General features: G+C 34.8%; 2 protein-coding genes and 1 pseudogene across 3 annotated transcripts; 1 reads left to right on the top strand and 2 right to left on the bottom strand.

Moving 5' to 3' along the window:
* Positions 1 to 2,589: 2,589 nt before the first annotated feature.
* Positions 2,590 to 6,427, bottom strand: LOC143619766 (protein INVOLVED IN DE NOVO 2-like; annotated as a pseudogene). The gene is made up of 6 exons (XR_013151232.1): positions 5,531 to 6,427; positions 5,085 to 5,245; positions 4,929 to 4,999; positions 4,282 to 4,567; positions 3,978 to 4,193; positions 2,590 to 3,145 (listed from the first exon to the last, which is right to left on the bottom strand). The product of XR_013151232.1 is annotated as a protein INVOLVED IN DE NOVO 2-like (transcript).
* Positions 6,428 to 17,521: 11,094 nt separating this feature from the next.
* Positions 17,522 to 18,866, top strand: LOC143619765 (outer envelope pore protein 16, chloroplastic-like). Its single transcript, XM_077091620.1, has 6 exons — positions 17,522 to 17,821; positions 17,903 to 17,954; positions 18,054 to 18,085; positions 18,174 to 18,207; positions 18,290 to 18,357; positions 18,608 to 18,866. Exons 1-6 carry the CDS (start codon positions 17,708 to 17,710, stop codon positions 18,746 to 18,748), a joined length of 441 nt encoding a protein of 146 aa, XP_076947735.1. The 5' UTR covers positions 17,522 to 17,707; the 3' UTR covers positions 18,749 to 18,866.
* Positions 18,867 to 25,366: 6,500 nt separating this feature from the next.
* On the bottom strand, positions 25,367 to 26,349 carry LOC143619764 (metallothionein-like protein type 2). The gene is made up of 3 exons (XM_077091619.1): positions 26,216 to 26,349; positions 25,590 to 25,664; positions 25,367 to 25,501 (listed from the first exon to the last, which is right to left on the bottom strand). Exons 1-3 carry the CDS (start codon positions 26,278 to 26,280, stop codon positions 25,408 to 25,410), a joined length of 234 nt encoding a protein of 77 aa, XP_076947734.1. The 5' UTR covers positions 26,281 to 26,349; the 3' UTR covers positions 25,367 to 25,407.
* Between the last annotated feature and the right edge of the window lie 539 nt (positions 26,350 to 26,888).

Genomic DNA, 26,888 nt, shown 5'->3' with positions numbered 1-26,888 from the left:
AACCCAAGTACACCATTTTCTACTCTTCTAGTTGGCACACGTGTAATCATCTAGTGAATTTTCTTGTTAACCTATCAATAATTTTCTTTTGACTTATCTTATAGCGAGACACATATATAACATCTTATAATGTTTTGCTTTTTGTTGTTGTTTTTTTTTTTTTTTTTGTGTGTATAAAAGATACAATTTTATGAATAAAATATAAGCTAAAATTTGTAGAAGAGACAAGAAACTTTGGATTCTTCACAAACCCAAAAAAAGCAATAAAAAGTAACAATATCTTAGGATACCCATTTCTCATGGGCCTGAAATGCACTGAATTCTTGAGACAAAAACTTTTTACAACCACCAAATAACTAGAAATATGGAAGTGGGGTTGGTTAATTGGACGGGTCAGATAAGTTCGGGTCACGAGTAAAAATAGGTCCAGCATGACAGGTTTTGAGCAAAATGAATTTTGGTCAAAACGAGTTCTGATCATAATGGAGCTAAGTTTAAATGAGTCTTAGAAAAAAAGAAACAAAATTGGTTTACCTACTATATTTTGTAGTGGCGTTGGCGGAGACGACTATGAGGTGGTGTTGAAGGTGGAGGTGGGGGGCAGAGACAATGTCGATTGTGATGGCGGTAACAGCGAGGTGTCAACGACAATGAGTAGGTAGTTGAAATAAACAATGGTTATGAAGTATGGACAGCGGTAGAGGTATGCGAGGATGGGTTCAAATGACACCATTCATTTTTTGCGTTTTATGTAGAATGTATAGTATGGAACTAATACCCCACTCTATTTTAACTATTGACTCGATAATAAATAATATAATTTTTAAGTATGGTTTAACTAAAACCCCACCCTATAAACAAACAATGGTTATGAAGTATGGATAAGGGTTGAGGTCTCAGTGGCTTAGTCTTTGTCTTACGGTACGTTTAGCTTTAGAGGTCGCATGTTTGAGACTTCTGCAATTTTTAACTTTGCATTTTGTTTAGAAATACTTGTTTAACTTTGTAATTTCAGATACTTTTTAGTAGATTAAAAGCATGTTAAGATTTCTAAATTTTAAATGTTATTTAAAGGCTTAAAAACTCAAATTTGTTCTATAATTATGAAAAGTTATGTGATTGGTTTTTAGGTTTTTAGGTTCACTTTTTGACTTAGGTGTTTTTTTTTTTTTAAGAAAAAAACTGTCTGCAATCTGATTTCATATCTGCAACTGAAGATGTGGTCTGAAGGTCTGCAATCTGAAAAATATAATACAGTTTGTTTTATAAACTAGATATCATCTGCATAAGCTGAAAATTAGTTACCTATCATACATATCACAGTAGATAGAATTTATTTAACGTTCTTAGATTGCTAAAATAATTGGTGGTGGTGTACGAACTGTGGAAGTGGGTGGTGGTGGACGATTGTGGTAGGCGGTGAACGGTGGTGGTGGACGGTGGGTGGTGGTGATGGACAGTTGTGGTGGGTGGTGGACGGTGGTGGTAGTGGACGGTGGTGGTGGTGGTGGGTGGCGGTGATGGTGGTGGTGGTGATGGACGGTGGGTGTTGTTGGTGATGGACAGTGGTGGTGGCGGGCGGTGGGTGGTGGTGGACGGTGACGGTGGGTGGTGGTGGTGGACGTTGGGTGGTGGTAGTGGACGATGGTTGTGGCGGACGGTGGGTGGGTGGGTGGTGGTGGTGGTGGCAGACGGTGGGTGGTGGTGGTGGTGGCGCACGGTGGGTGGTGGTGGTGTTAGACATTGGGTGTAGATAGGATGCGAAGAAGTGTGAAGCAGTTGAACAATAACTTATTTTTTAAGTCCATAAAAAAATTTTCAGATCTTTTTATTATAAAAAAACAAACAGTTTTCAGAAGCTTATAAAGCCCCCTTGCAGACCTTTTAAACAAAAACAAACAGAACCTTAGTAGTTTGTTAACTTTAGTCGATATGAAAATATTTAAGACGAAGTCATCTTAGAATCACGTTACTACAAATGAAATCACCTTTAAAACAAATAACAATCATTTGAAGCAAGTTTCTTCAATGACTCAACCCTATCTGAAAATAAATATTTTGTTGGTCTAACACGGTAAAAGTATCTCTGTAAAATTTTGAACCTAGTGAAAAATATCCGAACGCCATTGGTCATGAGTAGTGCTAAACCTATTTGGACTCTTTTAAGTTAACATACCCGTATAGACCTGTTGACTCGTTTAAGTAGACCCAAATTGACTTATCGACTGATTTGGGTTGAGCCAAGTAAACTCGTATACAATTTTATTTTGCCAAATTACCGTATCTCCAATCATGACTGCCAATTATATATAAAACTATCATTGTGTATATGTTACCAGAGTTACCAATTCCCATTCTTATTCCCATCATCCACGTATCAGAAAGATTAAAAAAGAGGAATTTGGTTTGAGCTAAAGGTTCTTCCAAGTTTGCTTTCTAAGTGCTTGATCAACGTAATAATATTAGCAGATGTAGTAGCTAAGACTTGGTAATGCATCTTAATTTGTTAGTGAACATTATGTCACATGATTAGCAACGTGAAGGAGACAAATACCATAAAAATATAGTATATTTATTTGTCTGTTCTCATAAAACAACGTTTAATGTCTCGAAAGTCAAAACTAGTGAGACAGTTAGCAGCATGTTTAAGCTTAGCACATCACAAAACATTACCAGTTTAACTAAAGAATTTAATTATAGTAATTATCCCAAAAGATGATTGTTTTTCATGTCATGTAAGAAAAGAAACTAACACCTATAGGTGCATATATCTATTTGTAACTAGAAACCCATAAAGTCTTGATATAATTAATTAGCTGACTCAATCTTAGCATCTATCAGTAAAGATCCAACTAGTTTCAGTAATAAAGCTGACTTGGTTTGAGATTTCACAGTTTTCCATTTCCTGAGAAGAAACTCAACACCTTCTTTCAAGGTTTTTCCATTTCCTGAGAAGAAACTCAACACCTTCTTTCAAGGTTGCCTTTCTCTTCTCCTTGTTGTTCCAAAGCTCGGGCACCGGATATCTGCCACTCGGGTTGTATTCATTCAGCTCATTCAAAGCTGCAACAACTGAGTTGAATACATCATTGTCACATTCAGCCTTCAGCTTTGCAATCTTCTCATCTTCTTCATCAATTATCTCCTGTATAAATCAACCATCAATCATACACCAATACTAGTATTACGATCTTTTCTTTTTAAAATTCGTGTTAGTTTACCAGCCAAAATGGAAAGAACAGATGACAGTTGAAACAGTTACCTTCCTATGGTATTTGTAAAATTAAAATTATTTGTTAAAAGGGAAACGGGTTAAACGGATACAAAGTTGTTCAAAATCTTTTAGTAAACAGTTTTTAAAATGAGCATCAATCTGTTTTAGGCACCCCAACACACCCGGCCCACCAGACCCGATTTGCCTGTTACCGGACCGAACAAACACGAACAGGGTCGGGTTCATTCATATAACTTTAACCGAACAAATGAACGAGCACAAACTCTTAAGTAGAGATTTTCTTGTTCGTGCTCGCCTGTGTTCATTCATTAATATTCTAAATGAATGGTTCATGAACACAAATGAGCATAACCGAATGAACATGACCGAACACAAACGGACACCAACAAATAGTAAAGGTGAGTATCCAAATTAAAATCTAGAATACCATCATCTTTAGAGTCATATGCAACATTTTAAAACTAAACAAAGATATCACACTGATTTTATATTGGACTTAAGGTTTTAAAATGTAAAAATCAAATTCCTTTGAATAGTATTAGTAATAAATAATTTGAATGAATATTAAAACATATACAGATATAAATGAACCAACTTTCTTCACGAACATAAATGAACGGACGGAACATGTGTTCATGTTTGTTCATTTAATTAAAGGAACAAAATTTGTGTTCATGTTTGATCGTTTATAGAATGAACGAACATAAACGAACAAAAATATACACACGGGCTAAAGAGAGACCTTGCAGCTCTCTCCAACAGTGATGACCTTAAACGGATGCCAGCTAGGATCCCGGAGATGATCCTCCCACAAAGACGCCACCTTTATGGCGTTTTCAGATACTTTCTTTTTGTCATTACAGGTTCTTCTGGCAGCAGCAATAAACGGTTTTTCATCAAGATCTCCCATTCTCTTCACACCAATTTGCGGGTGGCCAACAGCACTTTTCCCTAAACTCTGTTCAAATGAATAAGGGTAAAAATGTAAATAAGCAATTAAGCATTCATAACTACATAAACATCAGAAGGAAAGAAAACAAGCTCACAGAAATGAGTAGTTTTCGGGCATCCACCAATTCATCATTGCTTGATCTTTCTTTGATTATTAATGTTTGATTAAGTGTTTCTAAGTATTCAAGTTCCTCTTCTCTTTCTTTTAAATTTTCTTGAATTGACTCCATTTTCTTCTTTGCTTCAATATCTTCTTCACCACTCATGTGTTTCATAACTTCTAAAGCTCCCTTCATTTGCTCAATTTGCAGCTCCAGCCTTTGCTTTTCATCAAGCTTCTTTTGCAGCTCAATGATTTTCTGGTGTACCTTTTCTTTTTCCCTCTGCCATATTATTTAAATTATGTATATATAAAAATAATCTAAAAACATGATTTAAGGATAAAACTATGTAACACACCTTCTGCTCCTCAGCTAACTCCAACATTCTCTCATCTGTTTTCTTCTTTGCTTCAATATCTTCTTTGCTTCAATATCTTCTTCACCACTCATGTGTTTCATAACTTCTAAAGCTCCCTTCATTTGCTCAATTTGCAGCTCCAGCCTTTGCTTTTCATCAAGCTTCTTTTGCAGCTCAATGATTTTCTGGTGTACCTTTTCTTTTTCCCTCTGCCATATTATTTAAATTATGTATATATAAAAATAATCTAAAAACATGATTTAAGGATAAAACTATGTAACACATCTTCTGCTCCTCAGCTAACTCCAACATTCTCTCATCTGCCTTCTTTTGCTCCATAATTGCCTTTTCATTCTGCAAAAGAGGAAAATAATAATGATAATACCATTTTAACACTTAAAAAAAACATAGTTAACACATTATCAGTTTCAATTATCACCATCTTCTTCTCATCGTCAAGCTTCTTTTGCTCAGTTTCATTTATAGCTTCACGTTCTCTTAATTCTTTCTCACGTGCTTCCAGCGACAACTTGCTTTGTTCATGCTCAATCGCAATTCTTTTAAGCTGATAATTGGCCTTTTCTTGCATTATTTTCATCTCTAAACCAAGAATAAAATATTACTCATTTAATTGATTAACTGTACCTCCAAGAAACAATCAAGAAATTAGAAACTAATACCTGTATTGTAGTTCTCAGTGAACAATTCCTTCTCTTTTATAGCAGCAGCCATTTCCAAGTCGGTTTTGCTTATTTCTCTCTTGATCTCTTCACTTTTTTTACCCTTTTCTTCTATCATAGTTTTCAACCCCATAACTAGCTTTGAATTTTTCACTTCTTCTTCATCTTGAACATCAGAAACAATCAAGAAATTAGAAACTAATACCTGTATTGTAGTTCTCAGTGATCAATTCCTTCTCTTTTATAGCAGCAGCCATTTCCAAGTCGGTTTTGCTTATTTCTCTCTTGATCTCTTCACTTTTTTTACCCTTTTCTTCTATCATAGTTTTCAACCCCATAACTAGCTTTGAATTTTTCACTTCTTCATCTTGAACATCAGAAACAGTCTTCAAATCACCATTCTTTCTTAAATAATCACCAAGAAGACCATGTGAGATCTTCATCGATTGCAATCCACGCAAACAACTTATCATCTTTGCATCTTTCCCTATCAAACCAATCTTTTCTTCTGTGTTTGTTAACCTCAATTGCCTTCACAAACATCATTATATGACCAAATCCATCCCAGTTTTTACCAAATCCAACTACAGCAAGACCTGAGAAACCTTTCCAGTTCCACAAAGGAAAAACTTTGTCTGGGTGGTAACCTTGTTTGACCCACTCATCTTTTAGCTTTTTAGCAGTGTCACCTACATATTTACCGCCCTTAGTTTCAACAGGAAGGTTAGCCACCACAGCCATCCAAGGCCAAACAAGTAGCTCGTCATTAACGTTTTGCTTCGAATTGATTTTACTCAGTGATTCAAGACGGTTGATTTGAGCAGGAGAGTTCATTTCCATGTACTCGATTAATCCCATGTGTCGGGCTTTTTCTTTAAAAGTAGCACTTCTTGATTCTTGTACAATCCGGTTTGCGTGTCTGAGGAGGTCATTGTAGCTGTAGTCTCTGCTATCAGGACAAATGGGACATTTTATAATCTTCTTTGAAAGCTTGTCTTTGAACCGAATCTCTCTTAGTTCCTTGTAATACTTGTGTTTATACTCCTCAAAGTCAGGATCCATTGTGCGCGTGTCTTCTCTTCTCTGGCTCATTGTAAACCAATCTTGCAATATATCAAACACAACAAATGAGAAACACGAAATCACTTCTAACATGATTACATGAAACCATCAACCAAGAGCTTGATATTAACAGTTATTTCAACTCTTTTGACTCGTTACAAAAATATCAGCAGCAGGAAAACATTGTATATAAGATAGAATGATCAACAGAGATTTAACAACAGCAACAACAACACAAACAGGACTCAAACTCGGTTCTCCCTAGAGAAATCGATGTGGATGCAAACAAACAAAGGCAGCCTGTAAATCCTACTCATAGGTTGAATGTGTGACAGGCCATATAGAGTGAGTAAATCAGATAACATAAAGTGTGACAAAAAGAATAATAAACAACAAAAACACAGAAACCAAGAGAGCAAAGAAACTTGACAAGTAACACTCAAAGAGTATCTTTTCAAATTATTACAGATAAACTAAAAAAGTATCAAGAACCTTTTTTCAAGATTTCCACATTGGCAGGCCGTTCCAAAGTTTTTGGTGGCCCTAAGCAAACTAATAAGTTGAGGCCTATAAAAATTTTTCGATATAAATCCTCCTTTACTCGGACTTGGGACCGGCAATTATAAACTAAAAGTTTTATAGTTGGCAGAGTAAAAAAGTTATTTTAATTTTTTTATATATTTAGATGAAATATATAAATAAAATTTTTAAAGATCCTTTAGTGTGTGTATAAATATAAACATATGTTTAGAAAAAAATTATTTTTCTAGCTTTAATTGATGCATATTGTTTAATAAAAAGCTCATAATGAATTTCTTTTAAAAACTATTTTTCAATTGACAAAATAGCTAAAGTGCTAAACCATTTAACCTTTCTTGTGACATAGTAATGAATGAATGAAATTCCACTAAGGCTTTATCTGTATGAGTGAAATAGAAAAGAAATTGAAAATGAAATTACCTGGCAATTGAAGATTTAGGGCAAATTAGTAGAGAAGTCTGAGTTACAATAATGGCTTCTTTTTGATGTCCAATAATGGCAACCCAAAATTGGTCTCACGTAGCACAAATCGGAAACAAAGAAGCAAGTAAATTGCAAACACACTAGAAATTGGCAAATTTGCAATAGAAATTAGAGAATCCTGAATTCCCAAAAGCATATATAGATATTCACTAAAACAAGCCGTTGCTGTTCAAAAAAACTAAAACTAGCCGTTATATGGCATATCGAATATATTTTATTTGGGCCTCTCTATTTAACTCCAATTAGTCAAATCCAATACATATATATAAAAAAATTGGGGGGCCCTAAGCCCATAATTGGCCTGGTTAAGAAGAAAGTCCGGCCCTGACATTGGTTAACTACCGCAACTCAAAAACTTAATTCATCAAAGTATTATCAACAAACATAACATCTATCCTTCCGAACCATACTGATTTAGATTAACCAACAATTCATGCATCGATTTAATGTTAACGATAGAACTTGAATCTCCAAAATCATCACAATCAGAACATACAGAAACAAAACTATATCATCCATTATCCAAACATCTAAATCATAAACACTATTTACACATACACAAAACTCAGATCTAAAAACATAAATAAAGACACAATACAATCAGATTATGAGCAAAGCAGAGTAAAATTAGGGATCTACGGATTTAGAAACGAAAGTTTATAGATACAGTAAGATCTTCTAACATTCAAGTCAACACAACAGAACTAAATCCATTTGGAGTAAATACAAGTTTGAGACACCATTCATGTGTTTAATACTTAAAAACGAAATAAACGCATAAAAAATCAAACATATAGCTATAACAAGGATCATCAAGTACTAGAAATTATACCAAAATAGTGATCAATCTAGGCTACAGATTACGAACGTAAAACACTTGATTACTCTGTTCTATTAGCATAAAACAGCAAAACATGAAACGATGAGTATAGCTTACCAATCCAGAAGCTAATTGGCGGAGAGAGTGTAGGATTTAGAGAGCTGATTTTAATGATTGAGAGAGAAAATGTAGTATTATTATAGTAGGGTTTAGAGGATTGGATTTGCAGTGAGTGATTTATTTATTTATTTATTTATTTATGAAGGAAGGAATAATAATAATAGTATGGACACCTTCCGCTGACGTGGAACAGCCAGGACGTACAAAAGACAAATTCCGTTGCTGCTTTGTCTCATTGGTAAATTGGAAGGCCCATTTAATTTATTATCTAATTCCGTGTTATTATGTTAATATACAAAGAATAAGTTATCCAAATGAAAATATTATTTATGTACAACGTATTTTTTTGTTTTAATCATAGCCCTCTCTCGTTATAAATTGAGAGGAATTATAAATACATTAGATGAGTGTGAAAAACTGTTGTAAGAAAAATATTTTTAAAATTACGGGAGCATAAAATTAGATGTTCGAATTTAATCTGGGAATTATTCAGGTATAAACAGGCAAAGAAACACTTTAAGTAGTATGTATTTATAAAACACGAATGCTTACTATAAAATTTTTAAATTATTTTCTTTTCACTACTAATTTTTCTATCTTCTTTCAACAAGAGTATTATTTAGTTAAGTGATTATGACTCTTAATTAAGTTGTAGTAATCTCATGGATTCGTATATGTAAATAGACAAATATTAAAAACCTTGTATCTTTATTAACAAAATTCAATTTAACTAGTCTTTATAATGCATCTAAGAGATTAAAAACCGGAGAGAAAGAGAGGTATAGTTGTTAAATATAATCTAACATATAATTTTAATTTAACTTGATATATGATTTATGATCTATGTAGTTGTGTTTATTGAAATTGAGGATAGCTAATTGATAAGATGAAGGAATAGATGTGCCACTTTGGAAAAAGAAAGGATGTTTATACACGAGTTCTTTTTTGAACAATGAATAATTATGCACTTATACAAATCAAGTTAGGGTTTGTATATATAAGATGAACTCGACCTTTAGAAATAGAGCTACCAAAGAGTCGAGCTTATTCTCTTGGGAAGACAAGTTCAGGCTTAACATCACTTGTTGCTTTAGATACAAGTCATAATTCATATAATTTTGAGAATTTTGATGTAAAATGGTCTTTAGTTCATGACTTCTCCTTACAAAAGATAAATACAACGTTGGTCCCTCAACTTAACTCGGTTTTTGTTGATTTATAAAATAGTTACACATATACCCCTTACTTTAAATCAACTACACACACAACTTTTTAACGACTGTAATTTTATCACACGTTGATATTTTTTATAAAAAAAATTACACCATAAAAACGAACATTTGTTCTTTTAATTTAAGTATGATATTTCTATACTTTTTAATTTCTAAAAAACTTACATGTTACGTGATTGCGAGTTAATACCCGCAACGGGTCGGGTGGGCTCGGGTCATGCTTAAGACTGGATTAGCGTCGGAACGGGTCAATACACAAAATGGTTATTTTGGTTCGGGTTGGCTCAGTACGGGTTCGGGTCGAAAGGGGTCAGGTTAGAACAAGTTTCGAGTTAGAACAGTTTTCGGTCGAAACATGATTCAGGTTAAAAGCAGATTGACACTGGTTATGCGTTCGATGCCGTATTCGCACGCACACCTCGCCGCACCACACTAATATGTGTGTGTGTTTCTAAAGGTACGCGAGTATAAAAATTTTAGATTCTTAAATTTAATTCGGTTATTCGTTGTGTAATTCTAAATCCAATTGAAGTCATCGCGGCTCTATTGCTTTCGATGCATGTCGTCGAAGCGTTTTGAAAAGAAAAAAAGACAAAAAAAACTTTTTTTTTCCTTCTTTTGTGTTCGTTTAGATGATTGTATCTTCGCATTCCAACTTCACCCAATGTTTATCTAGCCATATTACTCAACGGATGTACACGTAATACCTTGCTAGATATATTCATCTAATGGACGTACGCTTTTGCTAGATTATCAAATTAAACATGTCTAGTAATTTAAAATACTAAAAATATCAAGTATTCAAACACTAGACTACCCAACACAAGAATAAACCTAAAAGAAAAGTTCAAAGCATGCCTACTCTGGACACATAACCATATTTAACTATAAAGAATTATACTAATACTTGTGTCTTTTGCTTTAATTTTAATATAAAGCATGTTTATGTAATTATATACATCACACCTTTTCTTTATCCGGTTAAATCATCGAAACCAGAAGTTGCATGCCCTCTTTTCAGACATGTTGCAGCAGCCAGCAGGATTGATTTTTTTTTAACATCAACAAAATTCATTTAAACAAAAGAAACCTCTAGCAGGTAGTTGGAGAAATTCCAAAAAATATTACACAAGCCACAAAATAAAAGTAAAAACTAAAACTAACCTTTAAACCATAAAACAAGAAAGAGGTGTTTCTCTCCAAACCGACCAAACCATATTCTTATGTGTTGATCTATACTTTATCCATCCAAGAGATTTATCATAATCTCATCCACTATGAAGTGAGTAGAAAGAATCCCATTTTTGAAGATCCGCGCGTTTTGATTTTTCCAAATGAACCAAATAGTGGAGAAAATAATGGAATGCAAAATGCGCCTGCCTTCTCTGTCTTCGGGTTCCTTGGCAATATGTAATAGTTGCTCGAAAGTGTCTAAACCCGATAAATCCCATCAACACCAAAGAGAGATCGCCTTCCAAACCTCTTTTGTTCTTGGGCACTCAAGAAAAACATGTAAAGTAGATTCCGCCGTTGAATTACACATTGAGCAAGCATAAGGTACCGAGTTCAACCCTCTAGCAATTAAATTTGACCTCAGTCATTCAAGCAAAAGGATCCTACTTCGCTCATGTACCGTCTTTTATAACTCTCCTACCGCTGGTAAAGCTAGCAGTCTAATACAATTTCTTCATTTTAGATAGCTAGAGCTAAGCGCCTGTCCTATAAGTATGAGTCGGGTAGGTTTTCAGTCAAGTGCCTCTGCCAAGAACCTGTGACCTAATTTCCTAGGAAGAGAAGTGTGAGGAAAAAGAACAGGGAATAAAGGAGAAAAGGAGGATGGAAGGGGACACATGTAAGAGCATGAAGGCGGATACTCATCAGGTCAATCTTGGTAGTGAATAGGTCATTGGAGAGGAGAATCTTTCTATAGATATTTTCAAGAACCAAAAGACTGAGCTGAGGGGAAGCAGCGCAACCCTATGACTCACTGAGAGAAACAGCGGGAGGGCCCTTGATCTATCAATAAATATAGGGAAAAGGGCTTTACTCCCCTTGTATACAATATAATAAGAAAGAAGGGTCAAAGTTTAGACCGCTCACAGCAGTTCTACCTATAGAAAGAATCATGAAAGAGGCGATCAGAATGGTACTCGAATCCATTTACGATCCCGAGTTTCTAGACACATCGCACTTCCGCTTGGGTCGAGGCTGCCACTCGGCCCTAAGACGGATGAAAGAAGAGTGGGGAACCTAACAGGCTGGTTTTTAGAATTCGACATCAGGAAGTGTTTTCATACCATCGACCGACATCGACTCATCCCCATCTTTAAAAGGAAGAGATCGACGACCCTAAGTTCTTTTACTCCATTCAGAAAGTCTTTTTTGACGGACGACTCGTAGGGGATAAGGGCCCTTACTCCGTCCCACACATGATTACTATCGGCCCTACCAGACAACATCTACCTACAAAAGCTCGATCAGGAGATAGGGAGGATCCAACAGAAGTACGGAATTCCGATTGTTTAGAATAAGGTAAAGCTTGAAGATAAGTTTTGTACTCTATTAATTTCTCGATCCCTTTAGTCGGGTGGGCGCCGGCCGGTCTTTCGACCAGATCCCCCTAAAAACCGTACGTGCGGGTACTGCAATCGGGATCCTATTTTGCAAAAGCATCCAAATAAATCAGTTGTTCTTTATAGGTATCCAAAACTCTTGGGTACCAATAGGAGAACCGTCCCCATACAAATGAGCAGCCATGCATCTTCTCAGACTTTGTACCGAGAAGATGCCCGAGGAATTTTTTAACCATTTCCAACCGTCATCCTTGCCATGGTGAAAAGAAAAGCAAACAACCATCTCTTTCAAATCCTCAATATCAATCAAATTTTCCTATGACAGATTCAATTTAGATCAAGCCCAAACTTAAAAACCACCCCTTAACCATTCACACGCACACTCCATCATTAACAAGACATCATTTAATAGCCTCCAACTTGTAGAGATCAGGAAAAACTCCTTTTAAGGAGAACCTACATAACCATGTGTGTAACATTTCGGATTTTTCGTATTCGTGTTCGTATTTGTTTACCCGATTCGGGAATGTAATTCGGATGTTTCGTATCAATAAAATCGGGCATTTATTAGTATTTAATTGTGTTTAACTTAGTTTATAATTTAATAACTTTCAATCATGCCAAATAGCCCTTAGAAACTCTTAAAATCGCTTAAAAATGCATTTTTGAAACTTCAGGGACTAAAACTGTCAAAAAATGAAAGTTTGGTGAAGTCCACCCTTCGCGTAGTTCAAATGGAGACCTCCTTTCTGCTTCGCGTAGCGCGAAGTTGAGCTGAACATATTATTATTGTTTTTGATGGGGGATACTGATTTCTTTCCTGTAGAGGTAGGTCTTCACCAGGGGTCAGCGTTGAGCCCGTTTCTTTTTACAGTAGTCTTGGATGAGTTGTCAAAGTTGATTCAGGGGACTCTCCCGTGGTGCATGATGTTCGCAGACGATATTGTGTTACTTGCTGAGAAAAAACAAGATCTAAACATGAGGCTTGAGGAGTGGCGAACAACCTTAGAGACAAAAGGTTTAAAGATTAGCCGATCTAAGACGGAGTACCTACACTGTGATTTTGGTGGAATAAACGACAATGAAGACGCACAGATCACAATTGAAGGGCAGGTGGTCCCGCAGGTAACGAAGTTCAAGTATTTAGGATCATTTGTACAGAGCGATGAGGAATTAGACAGTGATGTGACCCACCGAGTTCAGGTAGGATGGTGTAGATGGAAAGCAGCCACAGGTATATTGTGCGACAAGAGTTTCCCGATTAAACTAAAGGGAAAATTCTATAGGGTGGCAGTTAGACCTGCAATGCTATATGGAACAGATTGTTGGGCCATCAAGAAGGCACAAGTGCGGAAGATGGAGGTAGCAGAAATGAGAATGCTACGTTGGATGTGTGGGCACACAAAGCTAGACCGAATAAGAAACGTTGTGTTTCGCGAGAGATTAGGGGTGGCGAACATAGCAGATAAGATAAGAGAGTGGAGATTGAGATGGTTTGGACATGTAAAGAGAAGACAGACGACGAATCCTGTTAGATCCGTAGAAAACATTACTATAGAGGGGAGGAGGGGTAGAGGACGATCGAAATTGACTTGGGATGAGAGGATTAGGCATGATTTGATAGACCTAAACCTCTCCGAGGACATGGTTGAGGATAGGAATTCGTGGAGAAGTAGAATTAAAGTTAAGGATTTTTAGAGAGAATTGAATACCTTAGGGCTTAGACTTAACTTATTTAGGTCACATACCATAATGGTATTTCCCTTACATATATTATTATTATTATTATAATTATTATTATCTTTTATATAGCTGTTAAACTGTGATCTTATTATTAATATTATTATAATTAGTAGTAGTTTTTATATAACTGTTAAACTTTGATTTCCTTTATTTTGCTTCATACACATGTACTTAGAGCCGATGGTCTCTCTGGAAGCCACCTCTTTATTCCTTTGGATAGAGGTACGGTGTGCCTACATCCCACCCTCCCCAGACCCTACTTATAGCTTTGCTGTCGGTGGGATTTTACTGGGCATGATTGATTGATTGATTGATTTTCGTTTAATGCTAAATCGTTTATTTTTGAACCAAATCTCGTGTTTTTAGCCCCAAGAAAACCCATCTAGTCATGGTATATGTCCACATTTGTTTTCCCCTTCTCCAAGAACAAGTTTTGATGTTATTTCGTTCGATTTCGACATTTAAACGAGATCTCTTGCTTAAACGGGTTTTTTTGTCCAAACTTAGCATTTTATTCCGTTTATTATTTAAAGGATAATAACCTACAACCTCCTTTCCCAAACTCTAATTGTTACTGTAGCAGCCGTCATCCTCAAAGAAATCACGAATTTCCTCCTCTCTTTATTATTTTCTTCAAGTTTGATCGAGTTCAAGGTTGACTTTGGTGTTTAAGACATCTTTGACCACGATATTCTCATCCTTCTCTTCATCTCCGGGGTAACTTGTCTTCTTCAATATTGTAGATTTTCATATGTAGAACAAAAGCCCTTAATCAATTTTGTAGATTGAGGGAGTTTCGGTGGTCAATTTGATCCCGGCTCGTTTAAGGGCATAATAGTCAAATTCTTTGACTATTCGATTACTAAACCTTCTGGTCAAAACGAGCGTTCGGACCAAAAGAATTTTACATTACCGGATGTTCACGAACACAATAGAACGGACGGGGGCTATGTTCATGTTTGTTTGTTTAACTGTTCGAATGAAATATCTTGTTCATGTTCGTTCATTTATCACGCGAACGAACATAAATGAACTTCCCATCAAACAGCTTACGAACTATTTGCTGAACGTTTGGTTTGTTTACAATCCTAATCAAAACTATAAGTTGTCTGTTCCTTTTATACACATATTTACAATACTTTGATGCATAGTTTAATCGAGTTTTACATATCCTCCTGCATAAAAAAACCTTTTACTTTACTTTTGTCACTCGTGTCATAACACTTGACAACATCATATTTTTCTTTTGGTTTTACTCTTATATCTTTTAAAATATAATGTTTTAAAAAATATTGAACATTTCATCACGACGTGCTTATTTTTATTGACATTTGGATGCATTTTCAAAACTGATGTGTGAATTATAATTTACAAATCATACATGCATCAATCTACAAGTCCCTTAGACTATTTGTTATGGTTAGGTTAGTTTTTAAAAGCCTCATAGGTGTCACGTAGACAATGACATTTACCTAACCAATTTAAAAAACAAGTGTAATGGAGAGAGAGAGAGAGTAGCAAAGTGGCTCTCTCCCACTTACCATAACACTTAGTTTTATATAATTACTTTTGTTATTTAATTCAAGGGTTCACACTGCCCCGGCTCTTTTAACTTATTTACTTAATCAACAATTTTTCTTTTTCTTTTTAAAACATAAATCATCTTAAATATCTTTTAGATTTCTTTAATAATAATTTAGTATAGTTTCCTTATGTTGTTGTTCACTATGGAAGGCTTTAAAGCCTTCAACGTCATTACTGCATAGAAAACAAGGCTTCGAATCCTTTCTTCAAAACATCTCCTGTGGTTTAAAGTCTCTTTGCCACCATATATATATATATATATATATATAATATCTTTTAGATTTCTTTAATAATAATTTAGTATAGTTTCCTTATGTTGTTGTTCACTATGGAAGGCTTTAAAGCCTTCAACGTCATTACTGCATAGAAAACAAGGCTTCGAATCCTTTCTTCAAAACATCTCCTGTGGTTTAAAGTCTCTTTGCCACCATATATATATATATATATATATATATATATATATATATATATATGTATATATATATATATAGGGTAAGGTTAAAATGAAAACCCACTTGAGTTGTGAAAATCCGCGAAAACCCTATGTAACATCGTTTTTTTTGTTACATGTAATATATGTTGTAACATTTAATACAAAACATCGAAACATCGAAAAAAAAATGTTTTGCTATTTTTTAACATTTTTTTACTAATTTTTATATATGTTTTCAGGAGAGAGAAAAAATTATATTTATATTTACATTTTTTATTCACTTTAATTATGGACCACAATATTTAAACATTAATTAAAAACATGTTGTTGAGAATGAGTTTCTAGAGTTTTCACAACTCAAGTGGATCTTTATTTTATACTTAGCCTATATATATCTACATACACACGTACATATGTATGTATGTGTGTATGTGAGAGAGAGAGTGTGTGAAAAGTATGATGGCCCCATCAAAACTCCTAAAGGGTCAATACCAATATAGGAATTGGTTTACATAGAGATGTTGCTTTTTTTTAATCATTTCGTGGTCTGACGAGCCGCGAAGTGTAAAAGATTATATATATTAAGTTTCAAACAAAGGCGTTAGTTTTTATTGTGATTTAACTTATCGCAACGCACAAGTTTTAATATCAGTTTTACTTTTAGTTAATTTGTTTATCAAAACATCTAATAATAGCACTGCCTTTATCTTTAAGATCAAGACCGGTAAAATCATGTGCAGTGGATTGACGCTTCCCCACATATTGATTTTTTTAATTAGTCAAAGCATTAATCAACACATATATCATTATAGTTCCACGCTCACTCGTAAGTTTATGCATTATACTTTACTTTTCATCATAGGGATGAGCAAAAATCGGTATGGCACCCCGATCGGTACCGACGGTACCGAAATCGGTACTTCCCCACGTATTGATATTTTTAATTAGTCAAAGCATTAATCAACACATATATCATTATAGTTCCACACTTCCACTCTCACTTGGAAGTTTATGCATTATACTTTACTTTTCATCATAGGGATGAGCAAAAATCGGTATGGCACCCCGATTGGTACCGGTAAAGGTACCGAAATCGGTACCGATTTGGTACCGTCGGTACCGAATCGGTACCAAGGTTTTGAGTTTTCGGGACCGGTACGGTACGGTACCGGTATTTCCCGAATTTTACCTTAAATACAAGTACAAAAAATTTACAATTTTCGGGATCAGGATTTTCGGTACCGATACCGGTACCGAGCTTATCCCTGTTTCACCATTCGTCCCATTAGCCTTTCATTCACCCGTCAATTCCACCACTAGTGGTATGGGGTGGGGGTGGTGTTTTAAGGAGACCTATACCCTTTAGCCTAACCAAGCACCACCTCTTAATGTGTTTGGCGTCCATCCGAAATGATGTTTGACGCTCATGCTTCGATGATGTGGACCAGGGCGTTGGCACTACACACGTTCTAAATGGTAATTTAGAACATTTATCGAAAACCTAATTCTTTGAATATCTCTTATATATTTTTCATCATATTCTTGGATTTCCATCTAGATTTGAAGCAAGCAATTTAAAAGCGTAGCACGTAAAGTGTGCAATTAATACCCCAATTTTTATTTTATACAGCTAATAAAGTTCATAGTTTTGTGGCTCACAAGTCACATGGGTACATGACAAATTTGATCAATCAATCAATTAAATAACTCTCGATACTGCTAAAACAATCAAAGGCACCGATCCTCTGCTGTACTGCAACTACAAGATAACTCAAACAAATAACCGAAGAAGATGCCGAAGAAGAGCTTCATGGGTTCAATTTCGTCACCCAAAGTTGAAGTCTTGGTCGATATGGGAAACCCTCTTCTTAATCACACCGTCGATGGCTTCTTGAAGATCGGAACCGTCCGTTTCATCTTTGTTTTTTAATTAGCTCTTAATTAATAATTTGAATTTTTGATTTGTTCGTGATTATTAACGTTTCAGGTTTCAGCTGTTAAAGTGGCTGCTGAGGAGACTTACCAAATGGTCAAACGAGGTTTTGTTGACTTGTTTTTATGAATCTTTTTTTTTTTTTAATTTGACTAAGTTAATATTTGGTTGTACTTAAATGATTTTAAAATTTTTAATATTTTAGGGAGTGTTTCAAAACGTAACTTGGAGAGCTCGGTAAGATTGATACTTCTCTGTTTTATTGGGCTATATAGATATTTAGTGAAAACTAGAAAAGTGCTAACAATTGTTAATGTGATGGCAGTTAAAAAAGATGTGTAAAGAAGGTGCATATTGGGGTAATTTTTCATAATACAACACTCTACTTTGGTTATTTTTAGTTAAGGTTGAAAATTAATTAATATAATTCTACCTTAACAGGAACTATAGCTGGAGTATACGTTGGAATGGAGTATGGTGTTGAGAGAGTGCGTGGCGCCAGTGATTGGGTAAATGTTAACGACTTTAAATGTTTTTATAACCAGACCAGGTCGTCTTACTGGTTCACTGGTCAGATTGGTTGGACCAGATTTAAAAACTGCGTGACATCATAAATAATATGAAAATCAAAACTATATATATATGTACTTGATACAAAACATAAGATGAAAATACTATTAGGTTTTAGTGTGAATTGATTGTGTTTTTCTAATTATTTTGGTTGCATAAATCATGTGTTTGGTGTTTTTGATTGTACAGAAAAACGCGATGATCGGTGGTGCGGTGACCGGAGCGCTCGTATCAGCAGTCAGCAGCAACAAAAGAGAGAAAATCATAATGGATGCCATCACAGGAGGTGCAGTTGCAACTGCTGCTGAGTTCATCAGTTATCTCACCTAAAATTTTAAGGTGAAGTTTCTATAGAAGAATGCGAAGTTCGTTAGAAAACTGAAAGGATTTCTCATTATGTAAGTTATTGAAGTAACAAATGTGTGATATTCTTAGTTGCTGCTAAAAGTAGTCAATGATTACTTTGTTTACGTGATCTTACTTAATAAACTAATATAATGTGATGTTTGATTATAAATATGGTTTACTAGTTCATACTGTTGCTAGATAATTACTCAAGTTGAGTAATGGTAGATAATAAGATGAAAATCAGTATTATTAATTTTGTTAGGGTGTAAAATGGGTTATTTTCACGGAATGGTGGTCAGACTCGGCACGAGTCCGATAATGTGGCAGACACATGAACCTAAAGACGACATGAGCTTTTACGGGTTGACTCGTACACGACTCGTTAACCTGAAAGTTCATTTGTTTTTGCATAGAACCAAATATAGCGGTTAAACCTATTTTTTTGTTTTTATTATATAGATCGGTTTCGAAGCAACCCGTTTTGACCCGAGCATGGCTTGGCTAGAACCAATATTGTAAAAGTCGTTAGGCGGTCGACTGGGGAGTTGCGAGTACTCGGGAGTAGTCGGGGATTACTCGGAAAATACCTAAGGAGTTCTCGGCCGAGGCGGGGAGTAATCGGGGAGTACTCGGCCGCCTATTCGGGAGTTATACAACATTGGCTAGAACCCACTTTGATCCAAATACGGTTTGATATGTTACTCAATCCACCTATTTTGGCAGGCTTAGTTAAACATGTTGCTTAACCCAAATCCGCAGGTTTGTGTTAAATTTGTATTATGTCAAGAGTTCACAACTCTCATAATAATATTATGTTTTGAGATAAACGTAAGAGTGCCAAACATATGTTGATGTACTAAAGAGACATGGTGTTACAATTATGATTAGGCTTTCAAACAGACCGAACGAATATAAACGGGGCATGTTCATGGTTCGTTAATTGAACAAAGAATCAAACACAAACAGAGGTAGTTTCTTGTTTGTGTTTGTTTTTTAAGAAAACGATCCGTGTTTATTTATGTCCATTCATTAACAACACAAACGAATGACCACACACTTTTGGCTCGTTTATTCGACATCACTCATGTAACTAGGCGCTTATTGTTCATTCGTATAATGGAGTAAAAAAAGTTTGTGTACTTAAAATATATACATTACCGGACCTATCCTTTGGGTTGGGGTGGGTGGGGGGTCCGCGTCTCATGTGAAAATTTTTTATTGATATATATGTGTTAAAATCTTAACTGACCCTTGTGAAATTTTGACACCGACTTCCGGCGAATTTCGAGAACATAATGACCCCTGACGTATATGGAGTGCGGTTCGTTCAATAAATTCATGTGAAGTTTCGATAACGACCCTCATAAAATTTCGAGACTGGCCCTAATTAAATTTTATTTTTGCATATTTACAAAAAAAGTTATATAAATGTACATAATTTATATATTAAAATTGAGAGTTAAAAAACAAGTTTTTTGAAACCCGGCCCCGCCGGTGGGACCGGTCCGACAGGGACCCGCTACCTATACCAGGTCAAGTCAGGGTATTTGACCCGTTTTCTAAGAACCCAGCCGAGTTTTTCGAGTGGCGGTCAACCCAGACCCAGTCATCCGGTGGGTGAACCCGTGAACCAGAAACATGCCTTTTTAATTAAATAAAAATGATGTGGACGTCGGGAATCGAACCCGGGCGCATAACCGAGATTAAGTATTGTCGGATACTTTACTAACCAACCTAACAAACTACATTTATGTTAGAGTGGAGGAAATATAAATGCTATATATTTAAAAAATCAGTGTAAATGCAAATGAAAGTTGGTTATAATTGTTATTATTTTTATATTTATAATTTTTTATATAATATATACTTATACTAGATTTTATCCCCCGTATTACAGGGGTTGTTTTACATTATTCGTTTTTAATATTTATATATGTATATTTGGATTTTAATTTTATTTATTGTAAGAAAGTTAATAATTAATATACTTGAGATTTGATGATGAAATGATTTCAAAAATAAATGATATGTTATAATCCGGTTTAAAAGCTATCTGGGTTTGGTGATACCCATTACCCGTTTATTTTCTTTATTATAAAATTGTTTCTTAATTATAAATAATATATTTTTTTAAAATAAAATAGGATATTAATTTTTAGTATATTCTTATTTTATAGGATTTTCATATCAAATATTTGATGAGATTATTTTTTAATATAATGAGATGTTATAACCCGTTTAAGAGATATCTGGGTTTGGTGAGACCTTTACCCGTGAATTCGGGTCAAATGCGTGAAAAGCCTTCATTTACAAATAAAGTAATCTGATGGCTTGAGAGAATGGTTGTTTTACATTTTTTGTTTTTTAATATTTATTTTTTATTAATTTTGTTTATTGTAAGAAAGCTAATAATATTCTTAGGGTTTTATAAATAAATGATATGTTATAACCCGTTTAAAAGTTATATGGATTTGGTGACCCATGACCCGCTTATGTTTTTTTACTATAAAATTGTTTATTAATTATAAATAATATCTTTTTCTTTTTAAATCGGATATTAAATTTTAGTATATTCCTATTTTGTAGGATTTTCATATCAAATAATTGGTAATATTAATTTTTAATTTAATGAGATGTTATAACCCGTTTAAGAGCTATCTAGTTTTGGTAAGACCCATACCCATGAATTTGGGTTAAATCAATGAGAGGCTTCCATTTAAAAATCAAGAAATCTGGTGGCTTCCATAAAAGGGGGAAGCGACCACATCGCGATACATAGGATTTTTGGGTTTTCGTTTATATATATTATATAGATTTAAATTATTTATGAAGTCATCCGGGACAAATACCAGTCCGCCCTCCGAGGTTCGACCTTTGACCTGGTAAGGCGTCCGGGTCATCATTCGGGCCGGATCTAAAACATTGGTGAAAACAAATTTCATACAAATTTAAGGTGCTGTTTGTTTTTTCAGAGGTAAAAGGTCTGCGGTCTGCGGACCACATCTGCAGTTATCTGTAGCAGAAGAGATGGACCAAACCTCTGCAGTTCGCAAGAAAAATACTGTTTGTTTTTTAACGTCTGCATACTACTAAAATAAAACATAAATCTTTAAATAAGCTGAAATTTAAATAAAAAAAGTCATTCAACATCGAAATTTAAATAATAGTCAAACAACAGTGCAATAATATTATAAAACAATAAGAACATTTTTTTTCAAATAATTTATTCGGTACGTTATATTAACTGCTCCGCAATTTCATCTCGTAACTGCGTTATATATTCACGATCTGATGCAGTGCCATGCGCTTCAACTTGTCTTCATCAACAACGTGCACATGAGTATTTCTGAATGACACATCGGGTTGATCCTAAGATAGAAAACAATAATTGTTTCAATATATAAATCTAATACAAGAAATCAAACCAAAACATAATAAATATTCAAAATACATATAACAAATCTAATACAAGAAATCAAACCAAAACACAATAATTGTTTCAATGTACAAATCTAATACAAGCTTACCTTGACAAAGATTCCGGTGGTGGAGTTCGCGGTGGTGAAGGGGTGGCGGTGCGGAAGTGGAGCCGCGGCAGTGGAGCAGCGGCAGTGGTGGAGTTCGCAGTGGTGGAGGTCGGGGAGGAGAAGGGGAGATGGTATGGGAGGAGATGAAGGGAATGAGAAGGTAGAATGATAGGAGGCTAGGGTTTGGAATAAGATGCAGAAGATGTTAAAAGAGGTTGGTCCATGTCTTCAGTGATAAGAGGGCGCGAAGACGTTTTTTAATGAAATGTCTTCAGAAAAACAAACAGTCTTCAAACCTAAAGGTCTGCGCGTGATCTGTGTGGCACAGATATAAGAGGCCAGGAAGATCTTCTGGCAAAAAACAAACACCACCTAAGTCTAAATAGCAATCAGTCAATGTCCAATGTTTAAGCCTAAGTCTCAACTCTCAACCCAATCCACATTTAACATAACTAAAAAATAATTATGATAACACAAGTAATACGCCAGGTGAGTTCAACAGGTTAAGAGCTTTAATCTTAAAGATAATTTCGGCTTTCTAGATATATTGTTTTGCTCACCAACTTCATTTGAATTGGTGTATTGTTATGTTGAAGTTAGCTCCCGTGCTAATCGTCGTAACCGTAAGCGTCGAAAGATGTTTTTCGATGATGAAGTACATGAAATCCGATTTGCGTAATCGAATGGGTGATGAGAATTCACACGATGGTTGTTTTTGTTTCAATGAGAAGGACTTGCATTTCTAATGAAGGTTCACTTCTATTGAAGTTTCACATACTTTTTTTTTGTTATATAATATTTTGATTGATTATTTTTTCCGACTCGACACAACACGATTTGACCCGGCCGAAATGGTCGAACCATGCAAAAAAAATTGTATACTGATTACCTGACCCAAACCAAAAAAATTTAGATAGCGATAGTCAACTAAGTATCGATCCAAAAAATTTCCGACCCCTATATAAAAATTTGTTGGGTCCGTTACTAAATATATATACCTCTAAACGTAGCGTTGTTATGAATTTATGATATTGTTGATGAGAATGTACCCATAACCCAAGGGGAAAATTCCTAAAATAGTCCTTTTGTAGAGAGAGAAACCAATGATGATCCAAATTATTTGAAACTTCCATAAAAGCTCAATTGAAAGCCGTTGGAGGCGACACCTTTGGTTTCATGCCGATGGTTTTCACCATTCGCTACCATGCTGCCACGTGCCTGAGTTTTGATAAAACCAGACAACTTTGAATTAAAATCCGCCTGATTCGTTAAAATTCATCCCCAAACCAGTGTTGTAAAAGTCGGATTCCAAGGCCTTGGAATCGTCGATTCCAAGGTCCTCGGACATCAACCTTGGCGCCTTTTCCCAACTTGGCCACCATTACTCGTCAAGGTCCAACTCCGTCTAAAGTCGGAGTACTCGGGATTACTCGGCCTCCAAGGTCAACTCGGCCATCAATTTTTTTTTATAGTAAAAAATTAAAAATAACAACAAAATATGAATTTTTTGAATTATATTTTTTATTCATATGAATTATGCTTATTTTGATATGAATTATGCTTGCCTTAACATATATATATAATATCCAATAATTATTTTATGTTATTTATCATGCCCGAGTACAAACCGAGTACTCCCTACAAAGGGGTCGGCCGCCTAGGGACCGCTTAGCGAGTTTTACAACATTGCCCCAAACCATTGGCCAAAGCAAGAGCCAGATTCCTTTGAATTTTTTTTTAAATATTTAATTAGTATAATTAATTTTATTTATATTTTGTTTTTCTTTTATAGCTTTTGAAATATAAATTTTTATAAAATTTCGAATATACCTTTGAGATGAGCTTATTTTCATCTGCGTGCCGACATAAATTTTATTCAAAATTGAGTGGGGTCATGTTTTTATTAAACGTTTCAACATAAATTTGACCTAACTCGGTTTTGAGTAAAATTTATATTGTCACGTAGATAAAAGTAAGATTGTCCCAATGGTATATTTCGAAATTTATCGAACTTTATACTTTAAAAGTTATAAAAAAAACTAAATATGAGTAAAATTAATTATAATAATAAAATATTAAAAAGAGAACAAAATTTCAAATTCGTCGGATTTCAAAAAACATGGATTCAAATACAGTGGATTTTTTTTTCTCAAAGATTGTTGGAGCCGATGGGTTTGGTTTAAAAGTTATCTGAGCCAACGGATTTGGTTCGAAAATTATTTAGATTGTAGTATGAGGTAAAATAATGAGTACGTCTAATGATTTAATTTTGAAATTATATACATTTTAACATTATGTTTATTTCTTTTATTAACTGCCTTTATTATAATTATTAATAAAGAATAAAGTGTTTTATAATGAAATTCAAAAAATATAGAAATTTTTATTTATAATAATTTGATAAAAATAGTGAAATTTTGAAAATGAAAGCATTTTATAAGAGGATTTTTGTAAACTTAGAAAGAAAATACACAAGTGATTTGAGTGGACAGAAGGTCCAGGGACACGTTTATCGACTAACTGTTTGCACTTTAGTGGCTCAGACGTTCCTTTTAACACGATGTGTTGATGGTTCATTGATATGTAATATCAAAATTTTAGACACCTTTGGCTAAGATTTAGCAGGCTTAGGTTTAAATCCATAGATTTAAAAAGTTAAATGAAATCCGTAACTAAAAATAAATTAAGAGTAATTTAAAGTCAAATAAAGAGGAAATATAGGTATGAGACCCTGTTGCTGTCGACAGAGAGTCGTATGGTGAAGATATTTTCGTTCATGTGATTATATCCACTTTAGTGTCTTTCTACCTACCTGGATCATAAATTAAACATAACACAAGCCAATTTTTGCTTCATAAAATTCACTCACTCCATAAACACAACAAACTTACAAAGCTTCCAAATACTCCATAATCATACTACATACTTTTAACACGCAACCACCATTTATAGTAGCTATGAGACTAACATAGACCCGAACCCGAACCCGAACCCCAACCCCAACCCAAACAGGTGGGTTGAGGGACGATGACAAAGGGGTAATGCTCTTTTTATTTTTCAAACATAAGACACAATCAACAGAGGCTGTTTCTTAATTTATTTGTCATCTCCCATTTAACAGTTGCAAGGATTACACTTGCAGTTTGCTCCACACTTGCAGGCGTGTCCGCCTTCACTCACAAAGCTTGCATCACTTCCATCGTCATACCTACATATATCAATACATACGTATTTAGCTTAGCACAAAATTTACTAGCAATTAATGAATGCATATTATATTGAATCGTTCTACTTACATCTTCTTTGGTGCAACGCCGTCGACGATCATGGTGGCGGTGGGGGAGACCTCGATGTCCGGATACATCCCGCATCTACCCAAACAAATGTTCATGAGTTTCCCTCAAAACTTGTTTCGAATTTTTCAAATTTTAAAAAAAGTTAATAATAGATAATTTTAAGAATATATATAACCTCTAATAAAAGTAAAATAATTTCCAACTACAGTTTAAATAATTATAATAGGTATAGGTATATATTATTAACTTAATTGATTCTTGTAAATAAGATTCAAATTTATCTTTTATTAAGAGCAATAAAAGAATCCAATTAGGATCCATAATTATATTTTTTTCGCAAGTCTTTGTTTTTCTTTTCTAGCCGCCAACACATAAATATAAAATCCGCTTCTAAATCTATTTAATACCTGTTTTTATGAGATTAGAACTCCCAACGTTTTAACGAAATAAAAAATGACATGTCACTAAACCAAAAATCCAAAAAATCATAGGGTAATTTCCCAACGTTTTAACGTTTTGTTTTTATAAAACGGTACATAACATTCTCGTTTTTCAAGATTTATTTTAGAAAATTGTTGATTATTAGATAACTAAAAGTTGGACAAAAGTAAAACACTAAAACTTACCCCTTGCATCCACTGCCGCAAGAGCAGCTAGAGCCGCAGCCACACTTTCCGTTGCAGCAAGACATGATCGACTTGAAAAAGGTGATTTGGTTGTGTGTGAAGATTGGGTTCTTATCGGGTTTGATAGGCTTCGTGGTTTGATGTGTGTGATCATTGGGCTCTATTTATAAAGCAAAAGTGGATGGATACCGTCCACGTGTGTGGATGTAGTTCACCTGTCACTTTCAGTTCCCTGTACATATCGCATGAGATTTTCCCTCTATAAAGCCACCATTATTGTTGAACTTGTAGATAAGTTTTCAATCACATCTTCTAGGTTTAAAGTTTTCTTACGTTTTACGAGAAAACTATATAATTTTTTTTAACGACCAACAAAAATAAAATGACTAGGTCCTTTATACAGAGTAACCTAATGACAAAAGCCACCGTCAGCTAGTCAAACCTAGTCATACGGATCCTTAATCGCCTCTAAGTTATCTTCAGCTCCGGAGAAAACCCACCGCCCGAAGACCCACTGGTGATAAAACCCGGATGCCGTAAGATCAAACTAAAAATCATAAAGATCTCAGTCTTCCTTCATAGAGCCACTCATATCCCACCAAAATGTTATAAGTGAGAATTGAACTTGAGTCTCCGTTGAGAAACCCATGCTCCCTATCACTACAGAACTTGA

Source organism: Bidens hawaiensis, unplaced genomic scaffold, assembly GCF_021521415.1.
Source record: "Bidens hawaiensis isolate Kalapana, Puna unplaced genomic scaffold, B.hawaiensis_p1.1 tig00002507_1, whole genome shotgun sequence".
Lineage (NCBI taxonomy): Eukaryota > Viridiplantae > Streptophyta > Magnoliopsida > Asterales > Asteraceae > Bidens > Bidens hawaiensis.
This window is presented reverse-complemented; position numbering and strand designations above follow the sequence as displayed.

Excerpts from the sequence above, each read along its gene's own strand:
- LOC143619765 (XM_077091620.1), top strand. The coding sequence starts at position 17,708 with ATGCCGAAGAAGAGCTTCATGGGTTCAATTTCGTCACCCAAAGTTGAA. Across the intron at positions 18,086-18,173 it reads AACGTAACTTGGAGAGCTCG|TTAAAAAAGATGTGTAAAGA; the intron begins GTAAGATTGATA and ends ATGTGATGGCAG. Across the intron at positions 18,358-18,607 it reads TGCGTGGCGCCAGTGATTGG|AAAAACGCGATGATCGGTGG; the intron begins GTAAATGTTAAC and ends TTGATTGTACAG.
- LOC143619764 (XM_077091619.1), bottom strand. The coding sequence starts at position 26,280 with ATGTCTTGCTGCAACGGAAAGTGTGGCTGCGGCTCTAGCTGCTCTTGC. Across the intron at positions 25,665-26,215 it reads TGCGGCAGTGGATGCAAGGG|ATGCGGGATGTATCCGGACA; the intron begins GTAAGTTTTAGT and ends TTGTTTGGGTAG. Across the intron at positions 25,502-25,589 it reads GGCGTTGCACCAAAGAAGAT|GTATGACGATGGAAGTGATG; the intron begins GTAAGTAGAACG and ends TGATATATGTAG.